A 19972-nucleotide genomic window follows, 5' to 3' on the forward strand; every position below is an offset into this window, starting at 1 on the left:
CTGTTTTTGGAACACACCCTCCGGTCACCCTTCCTATGTAGGGGGACCACCACCCCAGTCTGCCAATCCAAAGGCACTGTCCCTGTCCGCCACGCAATGTTGAAGAGGCGTGTCAACCATGACAGCCCCACAACATCCAGAGACTTGAGGTACTCAGGGCGGATCTCATCCACCCCCGAAGCCTTGCCACCGTGGAGCTTTTTAACCACCTTGGTGACTTCAGCCCGGGTGATGAAAGAGTCCAACCCCGAGTCCCCAGCCTCTGTTTCCACCAGGGAATGCGTGATGGCAGGATTGAGGAGATCCTCGAAATACTCCTTCCACTGCCCAATAATGTCCACAGTCGAGGTCAGCAGCTCCCCACCCCCACTGTAAACAGTGTAGGCGAAGCACTGCTTCCCACTCCTGAGGCGCCGGACGGTTTGTCCGAATTGCTTTGGGGCCAACCGGTAGTCCTTCTCCATGGCCTCACCGAACTCCTCCCAGGTCCGAGTTTTTGCCTCTGCCACCGCCCGGGCCATGGCACGCTTGGCCCCACGGTACCCGTCAGCCGCCTCAGGAGTCCCACAAGCCAACCACAGCCGATAGGACTCCTTCTTCAGCTTGACAGCGTCCCTTACTGCCGGTGTCCACCACCGGGTTCGGGGATTGCCGCCGTGACAGGCACCGCAGACCTTACGGCCGCAGCTACGGGCGGCAGCATCGACAATAGATGCGGAGAACATGGTCCACTCGGACTCTATGTCTCCAACATCCCTCCAACATTATCGTATGTACCCCTAACAATTCCACTCAAATAAATTTTTTTTTTAAAAATGATACTGTTTTCTAATTCTGGAAGATTCTGATTCCTAATTAGTAACTTTCTGCTTTTTTGCAGGGTATCAAAATGACGTAACACAGAAGCACCTGGGTGAGGACCCAATTTTATCTTCAAACTGTGCAAAGTGAGTAGGATGGTAAAAAAAACAGCAGTTAGAGAAGTGCAGCAAAGAGGGATATTTTGGGGCCACTAAGTCTCCATAACCATTGTTAGACACTGTTTACATGCCAACTTGTTGTGTGCGAGGAATGCCAGAAAGAAACCTTTTTTGCTCTACCATCAAAATAATGAAGTTTGCTAAACTCTACTTGGGCTGTACCTGGATCCTTGAGGTGAAATGAGACCAAGGTTGAGCATTTCAGTAAAACAACTGCAGGAGGGTTCAGCATGAAACAATGGACTGTTATGTGTAAAAGCATCTCATGCTAAGGGATGATCTGTGATGTTGAGGGACTAATTCTCTTCCAAGTGCCATGGAAATCTTGGTAGAGTGCGTGGCAACATGAATTCTTTGAAATGTAAGTAAAAATCTGAGGGTCTCTGCCAGTAAACTGAAAAAAGCTTGTCATTGAGTCTTTCATCAAGATAATGATCCAAAGTATGTCCTTAGGTCACAGAGAAACACTTCAACTAAAACAAAATCAACCTTCTTCTAATCAGTCTTAAAGGCTAAATCGCACAAAACCTGTGGGCTGTGCAAAAGAGAAGAGAGAAGATGATAGGACCCAGGACTCTGGATGTAAGATTAAGATCCTTCTCTGTATGCTCCTACCTTGTGAAGCGTTGCAGGGAAAAATGGAAAAAAAATAGTTTGTTCCCCACTGAGTAAATGTACTCAACTTAAAGTTTGGATTTCTTGCCACTGCACTAAACAATGAATCTATTCTTTTTTCTTTGAAGGGATTTACCAGGGATGTGAATACATGTGGCAAGCACTTGTTGACTTGTGACCCATGATTAAAGTGACTATAGTAGGCAAGAGAAACATGTTAGCTATTTTTGTAGATTTCTTCCAGCACCTTCAACTCAGTGTTGATTAAAAAAAAAATCAAGTCATTCTAGTGGAACATGACAATAATGACCTGCGTGTGGCCTGTCTTCATGGTTGCTGCCACAGAAACCAGGTTATCCAGCCTGGTGACTGTGGTCCCCTAGGCAGGCTTGAGTAACAAGCACTAGAGCAGAAATGGACATTCTAGCTGGCTGGCTGAGAGATAATGAAGCCTGTTTGATGAGCATGTGGGCTTACTGTTATGCAGTATTTTGTCCTTGGAGGGATGCATATTTGGATCAGATGGCTTCAATTAGTCGGATTTAGACTGACATATACACTTATTTGCCATATGGGCATGATTGAACAAAGACCCAGGGGAAGGTACATTTCCATAGTGGAGCTGCACAAAGTGACCTGACTTCATCAGGATTTGTGCGCTCTGGTGCATCGTCGTGCAAGTTAAAGAGCCCTATACTAGCAGCAGACAGAGGGAGACCTTTTGGACTGATGAAAAACAAACAAGATGAAAAAAACTGAAGATGAGCACCAGTATAATACATGCAGCAACAACAGAAAGACTGAAATTTACAGCAAATGAATATCCTAGATGAAAAGACATCTAGTGCACTGCTATACACTCCTTAAACTTTGTCAGGGTTTTGTTGTGCTCCAACCAAAAAACATATTTAGTCGGACTAAATGTATTTTATTGGATTTTTATGTGATCAATTTGTGAAATGGAAGAAAAAGAATATATTTTTTCACAAACAACATCTGAAAAGATGAGACCAAAGCTAAACATTTTAACTTACTTTCAAAAGGCTCTGGGTGAAGTAGAGCTATAACTGAACATCATCCTGAACACACCACACCCACTGTGAGACACAGTGGTGGCAGTATCATGCTGGGGAGATGTTTTTCTTCAGCAGGGAAAAAGCAGGAGAAGATGGATGGAGCTAAATACTGAATAGGAGAATTCTGGAAAATTACCTAATAAAGGCTTCAAAAAAATTGAGACTGGGGCTGAGGTTTACCTTCTGGTAAGATGACCATTGACTTACAACCAGAGCTAGACAGGAATGCTTTAAATCAAAACATATTAGAATATTGGTTTTAGAATAGTCTAGCTAAAGCCCATAATAAACTATAATTGAGAATGCATGGCATGACTCAAAACATTGCTTGGAAGACTTGAAACACTTTTCAGATTTTATTTGTAAAGAATTATTTATACCCTGTATCATTTTCCTTATCCCATTGCAGTGTGATGTCATATTCATCCCCTCCACCCCTCAGTCTCACCTACATGGGCAACCCCCCTCCACAGAGAGCGTGAAACTCTCTGAAAAATCTGAGAATTGAATTTAAATGCCAAAAGTGGTTGTGGCCATGAATACACACAGAGGTTTATGAAGAAATCGTGTTCATAAAACAATAAGAACACGGTTCATAGCGAGCTATTCAGTGCAGACATCAGTGATTAGCAAAACTGTGAAGAGTCTTCAGATAAGCTACCATCTAGTTTTTACTACAGTCATATTTTAATTTGTTTACTTTAATAATTTTGTTTAATATTGAGTAAGCCCTTCAGTACAGCTGTAGCACTCATTATGTAAAAAAGTGCCCATTGGAGCTTATAGCTGCCTCAAGCCCACTCTGTCATGATCTACCTGTGTTTGGGGTTTTGAGTTCTGTTTCATTCTCTTCACTGCCATGGTTTGCACTTGCTTTATTTCAGATCATTCAGGTTTATTAGATTAATTTTGTTGTTTAGATGTTTGTCACTTCCCTGGGTAGATGTTTAGTTTGTATTTTCCTGTAGATCTGTTGGTAGTCTCTCTGTTTACTTATTTCTGTTCACTCAGCTGTTTTCTGCTACCTCCCTGCTCTCCATGCTGATCTGTTTTTCATTAGTCACTCTCCCTCAGTTATCCTGTATTCCTTCTCCACCAGCTGCTCCTGATCCTCTCCCTGATGACCTCTCCTAGCTGATTGATCCATACTCCACTTCCCTCAGTACTTAAACTTTCTGGTCTTCATTGTTTGCCACTGGTTTCTCCTGATGTCAACCCTATTGCTTCCCTCTTTATGTCCATTGTTCTCCAGGATCCTGTCTTATATCTATTTACAAGTCTTTATTTATTATTAAACACCATATCATTCACCTTGTGGCTCCCTCGTCTCCATTTTGGTCTAACATCCACAACATTACACACCCACCTCTGCTACAAGGTTAATAAGCCCCCTAATTGGGCCATGTAGAGCTGGTTTTGTTTTATTAGGACATAAAAATATCCATATCTTTAATTTGGACAATTTTCAATTTTTTTCTGATAACACGAACAGTAATTCTAAATCCTGATAGCTACAGCTCTGAATAGCTTGTACAGCTCTAGATCAAGCTTCACAAATTTGTTGGTCACAGCAATTATTAAAGCTCTGCTTGCCATGAAATGGTTGACAAAACTATGATCTGAATAACTCTGCAGAAAAACTTATCAAGTTGTACAGCTGCAGTGGATGCTGATGGTAAATCCATCCATGCTATCAAAGCACATCTTTGGTTCATGAGGTTGATTAGATACCAAACTGAGATCATTTTCATGAAAAAGTGCTTTCTCTAACACCTTAAAATATAACACCTCCTGCACATACACTAAAAATTATTCTAACACTAGATATTATACAGTCTCTTGTGTATAAATTTGTTAGTAGTGGATAAAGTAATGAAAGGTGCAATACGAAACCTTTGCATATGTTCTCAGCACTTCAGCAGGTCTGAATATGGACCCTGGAACGATTATTAGTTCAAAATCACAAAGTTTTTCATGAATTCTTGCAAGGCACTAAATTTAGTACATGGCAGCAGAAAATGTCATGAATGTTCTGATTTTCAGAGATGTAAACACAAACACTTCATAGAGTTGTTTGCTACAACCCAGATAAGACCACAGTGTGGCAAAAAATTAAAAAGTCCTGTTTGGATTCTGCAGGAGTCTATGTACTGCATGCAAGATTGGACCGAATGCGCCCAGGGCTTTAAAGTACCTTCAAACGTATATCACCTTCATAAGCTTTGCCAAGTACTGCTGCTGTAACTGCTGACTGTGTTCGAGCCGGATCAACAGGCCAACCTTCACTTACTTCCTCTTGTTTTCAGGACATCAGCATTCACATGTACCTGACCTTGAGAATCCAACAATTTTCCCCTGTGGTCACTGCAACTGATTTTCTATTAAAATTAATGTAATTAAATTAGAAATGAATACTTACAGAAGGCATGAAATCCTCTATAGTTAACTGGTTTGTCAATGAAAGCCCCAATAGGCCCCACTTTACTTGCACTGTTGAAATTATTTAGAGGAGCAATATATGAAGAATAACATCTCTGACATCAAGACTAAATGTACATGAATATATATCACATCTTATAAAGCCTGATAACTATATTTATGCATTACATTATCCTGATGCTTGGTTTTTCGTCTGCTGGGACTGTGAGCAGTCTGATACTATCAACATCATGGCTGAAAACATTTTCTGTGTGGGTGTCTGTGATTTATCTAACAAATATCCTTGGTTACCTCCGAGCCCGGGACGTAGCCTGTTGTCATATCCATCCAACAGCCTGTCCAGGATTCTGGTGAAAATAGTAATATTGTCTTTGCTGTCATCAGGCAGCGGTTCTTTGTGTCCAACGACTGCCCTGCAGGGGGACAGAAAGACAAAGGTGGAGTCACAAAGCTAAAACAATGCTAGACGTAGCAATTATTAATGAGGACAGATACCTAAAACAGTGGAACAGGCATTGTCTTCAGTTTGCCATAACAGAAAGGCTGCTGCTGGTTCGTCTCAGCCACTGCACAGCCAATCTATTTTCTCACAGCACAGCTTTGTGTTTCAGGGCCATGCAGATTTAACAACCATATTATAAACACATCAGATATAATTATTTAAAATTTCAAATGTATTCACAACTTCTGAATAGAAACTGGACATTTTGTTTAGGATGTGTCCGCCTACTTTGCGTAGCAGTGAGAATATCTTAGATCAACAATCCTCCACCAAATTTAATCAGTATTTGACTACCATTGTTGTTTTTGTTTTGTGTAATGTATTTACAGGCTGGTATAATAATATTGTGAAAACACTGAACTGCTTATGAAATGCTTCATAAAAAGGAGAAATCTATTTTGGTCTAATCTGACCAAAGCACCTTGTTACATGTCTGCTTTGAAAACATTCAGTGGGAATTTTTGTGGCTTTTTGTGGATTCCCCAACCAGGACTTCCTATGCTTTCTTTTAATCAGGGTTGTCTTCCTGCTAGTCTTCCATAAAGGCCAGATTTGAGCCGTGTTTTTATTAGATAATCCATCATATGCTATAAGCCACTCTTATTAATTTATATTGCATCAAATCTCCTGCTGAACAATAATGAGTTGAAATGAAAAGGCAAGTATAATGTAGGTGCAACACTGCTGACTTAATGAGTACCATCTTTAATTAAACTAAAATGCCCAAAGGACCTGACCTATAATATCCCAGTAATCCTCATGGACCACATCTCTTTGTGCTGCTGCTCTCTCACAGACCCAGCCTTACGTCATCTGCTAAGGAAGGAGCCTTAAAGGAATCCTGGACTTAAAGAGAATCCTAAATAAATTGTCTCAATTCTGCAAGAGTGAACCCTTCCCTGAACAACAAATCTGTGTGCTGTTAGGAAGGCTTTCTGTAACTTAATATGCCAGATAATAACAGTGTAAGAATCCACACAAGCCATAACCATATACACTCACTGGCTACCGATCCTATTACTTACAGGCAGCGTTCATCTTAATCAGCTCAGTGTGTTCCAAATGACAACTGCATGTTCTGAAACAGGAGGTTTCAGGCATCTGGGCAAGGACTTCAGCTGAAAAAGGTGATTTTAAAACTATTCTTGTAAAGTATACAGTACCTTTTAACATTATAATGACAACCTTAAGGCAGGTACACATTTCTGTATTAAAAATGTTTTTATTGGACTCAATATCTAATCCTAAAAGTCATGTTTTCATTAGCTGTAAGCAGAAAATCATAATAATTAACAGAAATAAAGGCTTGTAAACATCAGTCTGTGTGTAATTAATCTGCAGTATATATGTTTCACTGAGTGAATTGAGTTACTAAAATAAATTAACTTTTCAAAAATATTCAAATTTATTGACCATGATAATATTTTCTTTTTTTCTGCATATAAACGCCTAAACCAAAACGTTAGATTATTACAGGACTATTAGGTCACAGAAGAATCAGCTTGTTCATGAACCCAACTTTTTGCACTTGATGTTTTATTAAGCACTGCAGTGATTTTTCTTATGTGCATGTCACACAAGGCTCCTTAGGTTTCTTTGTATTTCTGCTCTGACCTGGCTAATTACTCTCTCCTTCAGCTGCTCAGCCTTCCCTCTGCCACAGCTGCTCCACATCTCATCTGGTTTGCTTGCCATTTCTCCTCCCTTGCCTCAGTATATACACTCACTGGTTCTCATTGTTCACTGCTGGATTCTCCTGTTTGGCTGTCTGTTACCCTGTCGGTTCCACACCTGTCTCTTACTTGTGCTCCCTGATCTGATTCTCACTGTGGAAAACCATCTTGTAAGCTTTTTTTTTTATTAAGAAACTCAATTTTTGCCAGTTCAGTCTCTGTATTTGGGTCTTTTTCAGAAACTATTAATATTTTGAAGTGGGGCATTGTAAAGTTATAACCAGTAATAGTTCTTACTCGTAGTAATAAATGTCTGATTACTGTGAATGTGTTGGAAAATCAAATATCCTCAGAATGGTGGAAGCCAACAAGCTGACCAGTATGTTGTATCAATCTGTCTCATCACCTGATTTTGGGACTCAGCAGAGAATAAGTCAGCTGAAATGATTTTCAAACAGCTATGACCTGGAAAGCATAGGAACAAAACATCTTTGATGCTGCTGCACAATTAACCTAACATCTCAAGCCCTCTTTGATTTCAGAGGAGATAAATAGGACATATGAGTCTCAGCTGGTCTGGCGCATTCATACAGCTGGAATTCCTATCATAACTTATGTTTGGAACAGCACAAAACATAACAGCTGTCTGTCATGTGCTTGTATCCCATTCATATAAACATTTTCCTTTTGAGTTGTTTTAAATCCCTAAAACAAAACAGGCTGAGTATATTTGACTAGCAATTAGCTTCTACCACATTCTTTCCTTCCCAGTAGGCTCACGGTGATACAACATATTTATGCCACTGCTTTGGGAACTATTACCAATAATTACTTCACAGAACCTCACCTCAAAAAACCCATTAAAAGAATAAAACAAAGCAACCTTGCTGTACTCTGTTCTGGCTTCCTGATATCTGCAGAGGTTGGCTCTGGGTTATTTCACCCCTTCCTAATTTGATAAAGCGACATCCTGTACCCCAAAAGGTACAAAATGGCAATGAGGCAAAATGACCAGCACCAGCTGACATGGAGTTCTTTGTTGCAGCATCCTAAATGAAAGCCAAAATGCCTCTGTAAAAATATAGTTTACAGAGCAATGGTTTATAGTTTCAGCCTTTTAGTAACAGCCTTTTCTCTTTTTTTGTGCTTCCTTTGGCTTTATTTTGAGACATTGCTGCTTACTATAAGAGCTAACTAATTATCCTTTACTCTATAACCACTTCCACACCAAAGGGTATTGTGTTTAGCACTTATGTATGGTGCATTCATTGACACAGATGTCACATTTTTGACTTTCAAGCTATCACTGGTCAGAGCCAGTCAAGCATAGACTCATCCGAACCCTGTCATATCCCAGTGTATATATCTAGTTTTGTCCTGTAACGACTGCTCACCAGGCTTGTGATGATCTCATGCCACTGCATAACAGTGGATCTTAGCAATAACATGTTGTTTTTTTTATAAATATGCAAAGAGAAAAAAAGTTGTTACTGTTAAAAATGTTCAACTAAAACCCTAATTGTTGGAATATTTTGCCACAGACTGCACTACGTGTGCAGACAGAGCAGGCAATTATTTTTGATTGACTACTTGAAGCATGTTTTGTTCAGATGCAGAGTCAAGACTCACCAGTTTTCATGGTGTTGTTTTGATATAAGCCCATGTCTTTGCTGTGGTATTAAACTCTTCAAGGCAACACAGATAGCATGATGCAGCTAAATCAGGTAGGATTTCCCTCTTACCAACAGTAATCAGCCAAATGTTATCAGCGACTCCAAATGCACTCCACCCTAAAATAAGCCTTTAAACACTTAATTCCACACTTTGACCACAATAAGCTGGGTACTGCCTCATAAACTGTGTTGTATACTAAATAATTTGTTTCTGAAAATATACTCAAATACCACTTCAAGAAAAATAGATACATATTCTATTACAGCAACTCAAACTGAGGGAATACACCATGCACAAAAAGCTTTAGAAATGTCAGGGACAAGTTTAACAGAAATAGCTAATATCCCGCTCACCATTAATCATGTATCAAACAAAAACCTTTCTGACCTCCCAGTCAGCCCCTGTGCAAATTCAAAAATTAATGAGAAAACTCCCTGAAAAACCTTTCCATCTAAGCTTGCTCTACAGTGAAATATGCTTTTCTGAATAATAAAAAACTAATGTAGTGAGTAGCATCTGCATGTTTTCACTGGAGACAGTCTGTGACACACACACATCCTGATATTTCTCCATTAGGAGACAGATGTTAAAATTTACAGATGAGCACAAAAAAATGGGACACTCTGTGAATTGGACATCATTTCTGTGTTAACAAACGCAGTTTACGGTCCTGCCAGCTGCTAGTTTAACTATCTTGGTTCTCTTCAATAGACATGAGTTGATTCTGTCGGTAGGTGACATTTTGAAAAGCCAGAAAACTACCAACAAGCACCTGAGAAGATGCAGGTATGTACACACCAAGGCTGTAGAGAAAGATTTTCACAAGTTTACAAAGGTAATTTGTCTTATTTAATTGTGATGCCAGATCTTACATCTTATTAAAAATTTTTAACTCTTATGTGTTTCACATTTAAATGGTGTTCATTATTAATAATTGTCAGACTCTGTAACTGTATATTCTCTTACGCTGTACACAAGCTATAATGTTATAACTAAAAGTGAGTTTTGGGGGATCTGAATAGAAGTGATATGTAACAATGCTGTTAAAAATAATACAAATCCAAGATCCTGGTATATGGTGGTCAAAATACAAATCACTTTAAATATAACAGATACACATGTATTTTGTGAAGATGTAAAACAAGTTTAACAATTTAGTTTTTTATTGCAATAGCCTAATATCACACAGTAAAAGTGACAAAAAGCCTTTAGTCTAATTTTTTTCAGCAGGGATTTTTTTCCCTGCTGAAAAAAACAAATATGGCACAATAATTGGTAAGTTTGCTGTCACTTCTCTGTGCAGTCCAATTGTGGCTGAAGGACAGCACTTACACGTCATGGTTGAAACATACAGAGAAAGGAATCTTTGACCATTCCTCTAAAAACTCTCTAGATCATCGAGATGCTCTTTCATGCTTGCTTCTCTTCAGCTCAGCCCACAAGTTATCTATAGGATCAACGGTCTGGAGAGTGAGGCAGCTATTTAAGAAAGTTGATTTTTGGCCTTCTGAACCCTTTTTGTGTAAAATTGTAAATTTGTTTGGGTCGTTATTCTGTTGAAAGACCATATGACTACACATTTTTTGTTTTCAGATGGACAGCACTAGGTTTTCATTTCAAATCAGCTGCTATTTCAAAGGGTTTATGCCACCATGTTTTGTAGCAAGATTCCCAGGGCATTTGGTAGAGAAATAGGCCCACAGCATCAGTGATGCTCCATGGTACCTAACATGAGTAGTATTTCAATACATTCATTTGTATGTTTCAAGAAAAAAAACCCAGGAGTGTTTGTTGCCAAGTAACTCAGTATTCTCACCTGCTCAGAGGTTCCAGTTAAATTCCTGGATGGTTTTGACATACTTTGTGTTTGAATTTGTGATGGCAGGGAGGAAAGAGGTTTTATTTCAGGCATGTGTCTTAAACACCTGTGTACTATGTAGAAAGCTCTTAATAGCTGATATGGAGACTAGGTGATTTCAATTTCTTCCTTCCTGCTCACTATGACTAGTGGTGAGATTTATTTTAAGGGGATTCCCCCTTTATACATATGTACACAAATAAAAGGTTTTGTAGTTTTTTCATTGTGAAATTATGCTACTTCAACAAAAACATTATTTATATTATAGCTATATTATAGTGAAGTCCCAATAATTGAGTCTGACACTGCAACTGACTATTTCTTTTTGTAGGATCTCAGCTCCTCTCCTCCTGGTTGGTTCTGGCAGCTCGTTATCAGCAGCTGGTACAGGCCTTTGCTGGAATATACCTCTGTTATGTGGACTGCCTGTCTGCCTACCTGCCCGGCTACCTACCTACCTGCCTGTCTACCTGTCAACCTGCCTATCTGCCTATCTGCCTACCTGCCTGCCTGCACCTGGTAATATTCCCTCCTAAGGACTGCACTGTAAATATACTCACCATCAGCACTCTCTCCTTGGATTCCTGGATTCTGGCCTCCTCCCCTGGTTCCTGGACTACTCCAACTTAGATTCCTAGGCAAGCCTACCCTAGAAATAAACCTCACTTACCGTCTATATCCTGTGTGTTGAGTCTGTTTTCATCCTCTGGTTTGTTCTACTTTGACTACCTAAGTGATTCATGATACTTTTCTGAAATGAACATAAATTATGAACAAACCAACTTTACTTACCTCTAGGCATCACACAATTTTGTGGACAAATAGCTGCTATAAATGTGATTAAGTATTTCTTGTTATGATTTGTGGGTGTTTTTGGGTTTTTGATGGTCTTATTTTTAGTCGGGGTTTGAATCATGCTTCTGTTTTCCTGGTCATGCTTTAGTTTTTGTATTCATGTTTTGCTAAGTTGTGTTCTTGGGTTGGCCTTCTGGTTATGCTTTGGTTTCATGTTTTTCTGTTTCTATTAGTTTGCATCCTTGAAGTTTTGTTTTGCTCCAGTCACGTTGTGTTCTGTCTGTCAATTAACTTTATTCGGTTCACCTGCACTAAGCTAATCTGTGTCCTTGCTTCACCTGGTTCACGCTCCATAAATACACGCCTGTTCAGTTACTCATCGCGGAAACATTTCAGATTATGTCACCTTGTTTTAAGGATCATGCCATGCCTGCCTCGCCTGCCTGTTCACTGTTTTGTTCCTGCCTCCTCTAGTGAGTGAGTTTTTGTTTTTCCAAGATTAAATCTTTTTCACCTACCGTCTTGCTGCCTGCTTGCCTGCATTCCGAGGTCCTACACTGCACTTATCCTAACAATTATTTAGTTAGCATGATAAATAGAGGTTGTAATCAATATTTATCCAATTGAGATCTCTCACAGCAGTTCAGTTGTCATAAAAATCTTTTCTTGGCAACACAGAACCAATATGTCAACCAATGTGGCAAATTAAATGTTGTCACAAAGTTACCACTTGCCATAGGCTGCAAAGCTTGTAGAATTTTTCCTACCGTTACTTGAACTCGAGTCAGACATTTGGCAGCACTGAAACTGTCAATCCAATCCTCAGTTTAGTAAAACACTGATTAATCGTCTCGGTAATCTAGCTGTTATTCTGAGATAGCTGCCATCCCTCACTGATGATTCATGAGGTCGGAAAATAAAATAAAAAAATGAATACAGGGGCCTAGGTGCAGGTAGTTTTGTCAAGGTGGAATAATTTCAGCAATATATAAGGCCTACATTCATCCTCAGCTCTAAATAATTTGCACTGACAGCCGCAGCTGTAAAAAAACCAACAAAAAAAACAAACTGGTTGCCTGCTGTTTGACGTTTATGACACAAAAATTACCACTTCCAACAACAACACAGGGATAAATGTTATGGAGCACAATTATGCAACCTAATAAAATGTGCTTAAACTTTGTGGGAAGTTTCTTCCCTCTGATGAAAATGCAGTTTTCAATTTAACATTTATCTGTTAAAACCCAGTCACCCAATTAGCTGTGTTCTCTTAACATCATGGTTTTAATTAATTATTGCTTGGTTGTGTTACTGAAAGGATCGAAATTATAACGGACTAATTCTTCGGTTCATTATTAGATTTTTCAATTAGAATTTAAAAGAGGGGCTGCATGGTGGCACAGTTGGTAGCACTGTTGCCTTGCAGCAAGAAGGTCCTGGGTTCAATTCCTAGCTGGGTGTCATTCTGCATGGAGTTTACTCCCCGTGCATGCGTGGGTTCTCACCGGGTACTATGGCTTCCTTCCACAGTCCAAAGACATGCCTGTTAGGTTAATTGGTAACTCTAAATTGCCCTTAGGTGTATGAATGAGTGTGTGCGTGGTTGTATGTGTGTTGCCCTGCAACAGACTGGCGACCTGTCCAGGGTGGGGTGTACCCTGCCTCTCGCCCATAGACTGCTGGAGATAGGCACCAGCTTCCCTGCGACCCACTATGGAATAAGCGGTAGAAAATGACTGACAGACTAAAAGATGGTGTCAAAGGGCTTTCATCCCAACTTCAACAAACAGCTGCTATCTGTGTTCTTATGCCTCTGGGTGAATTCAGTGATGTTCATTTATGCTGAGGATGCAGAGACATGCACTGCAAACAGAACAGCTAAACCTGTGAAAACAAACAGGTGTGTGTGTGTTCCCAGGGCCTGGCAGGCCGAGTTAGTGGACCAGGCGTGCACTGAGTGATCTGGCTCCAATCCAAGGTTAGCGAGCTGAATCGATCTGACAGGTGAAGGATTGCAGGCTTGATCTGAGAAGGAGATGTAGCGGTGGTCTGTCAGGGCACACAGGTGCCTGCTGCCAACTGGGAGGTGTGGACTAAGCTGGAGGACAGTGAGCAGTAATGAGAGCTATTTGGTAGCAGTAGGAGGTGAAGGTGCTTTATGAGCTGACAGCATGATAGCAAATGGAACTGTGAGTTAAGAGGGGTAATTACACAAACTAAAGTTCAAATGCAAATGAGTGTTACATTCAGTAACTGATCGGTTTCGTTCCATAAGGGAAGTTATTTTATCCTAGAGCCCACATGATGAATATTTAAAGCAGTTAAAGACAATCTTCTATGCTCTATGCTCTGGCAGCAGGGCCCAGATTTGTTCTGTTTGGCCTTGAGTTAAAGATGACCGAGTGAGATCGTAGCAAAAAATTGTCATTAATGTGATGAATTAAGCTATAATCAACCTACAGGTCCCACGAAACACTATAATGTCTTTAATGGGAAGCATTTCCACAAAAAACCTGGTTGTCCAAGCAAATATAAATACATTTTAAGTGCTAGGTAATGGTCTCATAAAGCAGGCAGGGCACTTAAAGGGGACATATCATGCAAAATCCACTTTTTTAGCTTTTAAATAGATTTTGTTGTGTACCTGCAGTCTGTAGGAGTGCAGTAAAGTTGAATTTAGTCTCTCCAGGTGTTGCGGAGATATCTTTATTATGTTTGGGTTGTATTCGAAATACTTTTGTAAAGCACTGTATGTGAGGACTTTATTTGTATATGTTACACCATATCTTGTAACACTAGAACCGTGTCTTTCACAAAGTCAGATTTCTTCTCATATCTAAAAACTGTCCAGAAAACATGCAATTATAGATCTTTTAATACTCTAGGTTGTCAAACTGGAACGCAGTTGAATGTTAGTAAAAGAATGTTGCAAAAGATACAAACTAAAAAACCTTGGGGATTACTTTTCACCAAAAAACTCAAAACGTCAGATACCCAGCTGCTGTTGTTGCCCTTTATGCAACCTTAGGTGGGCTCCTTAGGAATCATCCCACTGTCCTTTACAACTATTGTTGATTCACTCATCTGAGGTGGAATAACAGCCACAGCTTGAGGAAGAATCCTGAAATCCAACCATCACTAAGGGGTCTGATGATTCACTAAAAGACTCAGATAGAGGCACAAACTGCTCAGCGATTTGTGGGAAAGACACTTTGGAACTAGTTGGTTTTTACTAGATGTAAGTTATGGAGGAACGGCTTTATTTATTCAAATAAAAGGCAGAAAAACTTTCCATATTTCTACCACCATCCTACCATCCCGACAAAGGGGAAGAAGCCAGAAAGCAGGCAATTTTTAATTAATATATCGTTGATTAGATGGTAAATTTGGATCTTTTATTTATTCATGAGGTAACCTTTGCATCATAACTAATCTTCAACAAAATATTCTGATGTCTTCCAGCTACTTTGATTGATGTGTTCAGCAGGACCTGCTCTGGATAGAATCTATGGAAACATCAGCAGTGCTGAAATGAGTTAGCTTTTACTTTGTCTTTGGTACTGGAAAACATTACCATGTAATTTAAAAGGTATAACAATTAATAATCTGTACCACAGCTTTGCAGTTTTGTGAATATGTTTGGTTTTAACCTGTAAAAATAGTCATAATGAACATACTAGAATGCATGTGGATGCATTTTGTTAAAACTATCACCATGCAAAATTTCGAAATAAGAGCCTCATAACATGTGAGGTTATCATAATTAGTTGTTGGATGACCTTTGGATGACTTGACTCAATCTTACTCAGTGAAGCATTTGGGAGGTTGCCCATATAACATTTTTATTTGAGCAGAGATTGCCTTGGAATCATAAATTTTTATCACTGTATCTCTGTTAAAACAGTTCTGTTCTGTTTTCCGGCAGAGGTTAGTCAGCAACATGTAGTTCTTACACCTACCTGAACCCCACTGCTCAGTGCATGCTCAGGATGTAGGACTGAATCCAAGTGAAGACTCAATTCAATAAGTACATTTTCTCAACCTGACAACATTTCTTTCTTTGTGTTACAAAGTGGCCCCCTTGTTTTATCTACTGTACTGAATCTGACCGTATTAAATTGGATTGTAATTCATTTGAGTTGGAATATAGGGAATTAGAATCAATAGGCATGAATTGTAATTATGTAAATGCATTGCATGCATACCTACGACGAAGTATAAGGGCAAGGCTAAGAGAATTATTTTTAATATTACGAGAATAAAGTAAAAATATTAGAATCAGAATCAGAATCAGAATCAGAAAAGCTTTATTGCCAAGTATGTTTTTGGACATACAAGGAATTTGTTTTGGCGTAGTCGGTGCAATACAGTACAAATTAAACAGTATAAACATATCTACAATATAATATAAATATATGTGCACAGTTTTAAGTGAGTGAGAGTAAATATAGAGCAGTATAAGATGCAAGAGCAATACAACAGTGCAGGTGATTACAAGAATAAAGCCTTAATTTTTATGAGAACTCTTACAAAATACTGCAGTCTTCCATGCAATAAAATGAGGAATGTTGAGCATTTTGTGAAGTTATAGACTCCTTTAATATCCGTTTCACAAATGAGGACATTCTTAATCTTTTAGAACACCAGGATGAAATTATTACCAGTATCTGGACTTTGAAAAGATTGTGCATATGACTGTGTCTGTTTTGAAGAAAGAACCTCACGGACTGTCGTCCGAACCAAACGAGCTGTCATAACTTTCTCGTAATGTTGCGACTTTATTTACGTAATAATAAAAAAAAAATCTCTTAGGCTGGCCCTAATAGGGCATACATCGTACACACAGATCAATCTGGAATGCATGTAATTTATTTAAATAGAATCTTGTTTGCATTCCTGTTAAGTCTCCTTAGATGATTTCTGTTGTGAATGTCCATCCATCCATCCATCCATCCATCCATCCATCCATCCATCGTGCCCCGCCCATGGATGAAACATGGACTTGAACTGTACACAGAAAACTATAGACTGGTAAAAAAACCTCTTCATCCCACACAGCACAGCATTAACCAATTTGTTAGGCCAGCCTCAGGAAGGAGGAGTCAAAACTGGAATCTCCATGATGTCAGAGTATAAAACTCTGGCTCGCAGCAGAATTCTTTCTTTAACCTGCTGCCTGCAACTAGAGCAGCATAAGGAGAGAAAACACGCATAAAGGTTTGAAACCCGCTGGCGAGTAAAACTCTGCATTTTCAAAGATTCCTAGGATCCCAAGAAAAATACGGTCAACTGTCTACATATTTGTCAACTGTATAATGGCCGAAATAAAGATAAACTGTCTGAAATAGTTCTGTCTGAGCTCCAGCAGGAAAAATCTGATGGCATTTTGGTTTCCTAAAAATACGTCGACAAGCAATTTTCTTTCTACTGCCCCGAGAAAAGAAAGCACGGGAACCACAGCCCTGCGTGCTTGTCGCGTGTGTTAGTAGCCCAACCTTATTAATAACATTGTTAATAATTGTTAATTATTCATAATAATTATTAGTAGTTGATAATATCCATACTTTTTCCATTTCCACATGATCTCTAAGAGATATCAAAACCTTCGGATATTGATATTGTTGTATGACCTAACACTACTGTGATCTGTCTGCTGTTCCTCGGATTCATGATGGTGTTTGTTCACCAATGTTCTCCAAAAATCCATGTATCATTTTCCTTTCACTTTATAATCATGCACTACTTTTTGCTGGCCCATCATATAAAATACACTAAAGTTTGTCTCTGTAAGTAGTATCAACACTTTTGCACAGCACTGCACATACATCCATTCATACATATTGTCAGAACCTAAGATTCTCCCGTTAACTCTGCTGGACCTTTTCCAGTTTTATATCTGACACTCTTTGTAAGGCAAGCACCTGGGGGACATTTTTAGTGAAGGCTTAAGCCAACCACCCCTGGGGCACACTGCAGTGTTTCTTCAGTTGATGCCAAGTAAGGTTTTTATTTTGCTTCTTGAAAACAGAAAAATCCTCAGAAATTATTTACTTGAAAAATAAACTGCTTTAAGTTTCATACAGCTCAGAAAATGTATCTAACGGTTCTTGCTTATATGAGAAAAATGCAAAAAAGTATTTCACCTTGGGCAAAGATTTTCAATAGATGTTCAGTAATCTTGACATAGATGGCAATCAGTTCTTTCCAGGAATCTGTTTCATGCCTGCAGATCAAACAAAAAGCTGGAGCCAGGGCCTGCTTCACCCATTGATTACCATTAGATACAATGGCACATCCGGTTCAGGTACTGCTGTTCTGTAAAGAAAGAATTACCTTATCTATCAGTTTGTGGAAGCTGGTTCAATAATTGCTTGTAAAACTTTGGAGTCTGAGATTTAAACATAGATTTACCAGAAAGGTTGTGCCATTTCAGTCATCTGCTAAAAGATTGTGCATGCATGAAATATGACATAATATGAGTATGAATCAGCTCAAATGTTTTTTTTTTTTCTGCAAATGAAAACTGTTTGCAAATTTCAGAATATTTTTAACATTTTTGGTACAATCCATCATTGTTCTGTGCCTTTCTTTCCATTCTGCACTCCTACACGTATACCGTGTGCTCATCCCACACACAATCCCATTTCCCCAGCCCATCACAGTAAAAGCTTCTGTCTTTCTTGATCTGTGAATTTAACGGTTTTCGCCTCCCTTGTTGTCCTTGATCTTGAAGCAGCTTTAATGCACTGTCATGACAGCCAAGGTCAGAGAGGAGGGAGACAGACGCCTTTCTGGTGCCCGTTTCCACTGCAGCTGACCAGTCGTCCTCCAAGGCTTAATTTGGGACAATATAATAACTTAGATATTTTTTCTTTTTCAGAAATGAATGAGAGCTGGTTCTGAGAAGTTGGCTGCCATGTTCGTTATTTCTGGGGAATCAGGTTTAATAGTCTGAGCTCCATGTGTCATTCCACAGCATGGTGTTACTGTGAGTAATTTTTCTAATTTTTCGTTCTGAATAACAAAATTACTTTGAATAGCAACGTCATGCTGATAGATGACCTATTACAAGGAAAAACAGATGTTTTATTGTGGGGTGTGCTGCCATGCTGCATAGGAATGGACCCTCCATACAGCAGCAGCAGTAGTAGCAGTAAATGATCTTAAACATGAAGTATGATTCGAAATGTATGATATTAACAATTCTGACACCAGCCTTGTTTCCTGGGGGCATTCAGATGAAAGCCACGGCTCTTCGTGTCACATGGAACCCTGATATCTTTAGGGATTACAAAAAACGGCATCAGCCACAGCGAAGATATCATTTATAACCCTGAGCATGCTCCACAGACCTGCCTCAGAGCCGTAAAAACCTGACTCTTCAGGGGATGTGGTCATTTTTCATTGGGAGCAGAATCACTAGCCTATTTCAAGTAGTAAATAATTTCCTACAAACCAAACGAAAGCAAACTGAAATTAGCTCAACTGCTGACAGTGTTTGAACGCTTTCACATTCTAAGTCTAATTACACTTTTAATATCATTGCAGTGTATTTACAGATGTTGAGGGGCAACAAATCGGGTCAGCTTGAAGCATAATAACGTATTTTGTATTAGATTTGCTCATAAATCCTGTCCACCCAGGTGACATACCACACTTCCAACCATGGAATGGGTCCATATTTCTTCTTATGCTGCTTGAATTGCTTTGATGTATTGACACCATGGGTAAGGGGTGCATACAGCAGCATGTTGCAGATATAACAACCAACCTCTGTTTCCCCATCTGACTGAGAAGTGGATCCTCTGTGAAGCAGAGGTTGAAAATATTGGAACCCATCCCTCTCACATCCTGACATCAATGTTATCCTTTCATCCCTTTTCCATCTCAGTAACATGTTTTCTCTCCTCACTCTGCTTTCAAGATGATTTCTCTCAGTGCTTCCATTTTTTTCAGCTGACTGCAGCAGAAATGAAAATTTCCTGTCTGTAAAGCAACATAAATGTTTCTCACACTGTTGAACTAATTCATATTGCTATCTGAAATGGTCTCCAATAATAATAAATAAAAGGGTATATGGCCTATAGGAAACATTTACAACATTTAGAGCATGACACAGCGCATTACTGCAGAAATCTGTTCAATAATTAGGCAAGGGCGAGTAAGAGATTCCCACTTTATGATGTCCTTGAATGAAAATAGCATGGGTTCATAGTACCGTGGTATTTAAGATGACATTGTACAGCAAAAACATGTAACATAAGAAAAATTATTTTTATTTAAAACAGAAATGCAACATTTAGTCATACTGCTGGTAGAACATATTGATAATTATTTTGGATCAAAAGATTGATTTGATT

The 19972-nt window shown here is 39.1% G+C and overlaps 1 protein-coding gene across 1 annotated transcript in view; it reads right to left on the reverse strand.

Annotated features, from left to right (window-relative positions):
* Positions 1-19972, reverse strand: part of gabra3 (gamma-aminobutyric acid type A receptor subunit alpha3) — a 165392-nt gene that overhangs the window by 71562 nt on the left and 73858 nt on the right. The window contains exon 3 of the mRNA XM_047380092.1: positions 5402-5523. Coding sequence (XP_047236048.1) covers positions 5402-5523 — 122 coding nt within the window. The remainder of the gene's footprint in view (positions 1-5401; positions 5524-19972) is intronic.

Source organism: Girardinichthys multiradiatus, chromosome 11 (genome assembly GCF_021462225.1).
Source record: "Girardinichthys multiradiatus isolate DD_20200921_A chromosome 11, DD_fGirMul_XY1, whole genome shotgun sequence".
NCBI classification, from domain to species: Eukaryota; Metazoa; Chordata; class Actinopteri; order Cyprinodontiformes; family Goodeidae; genus Girardinichthys; species Girardinichthys multiradiatus.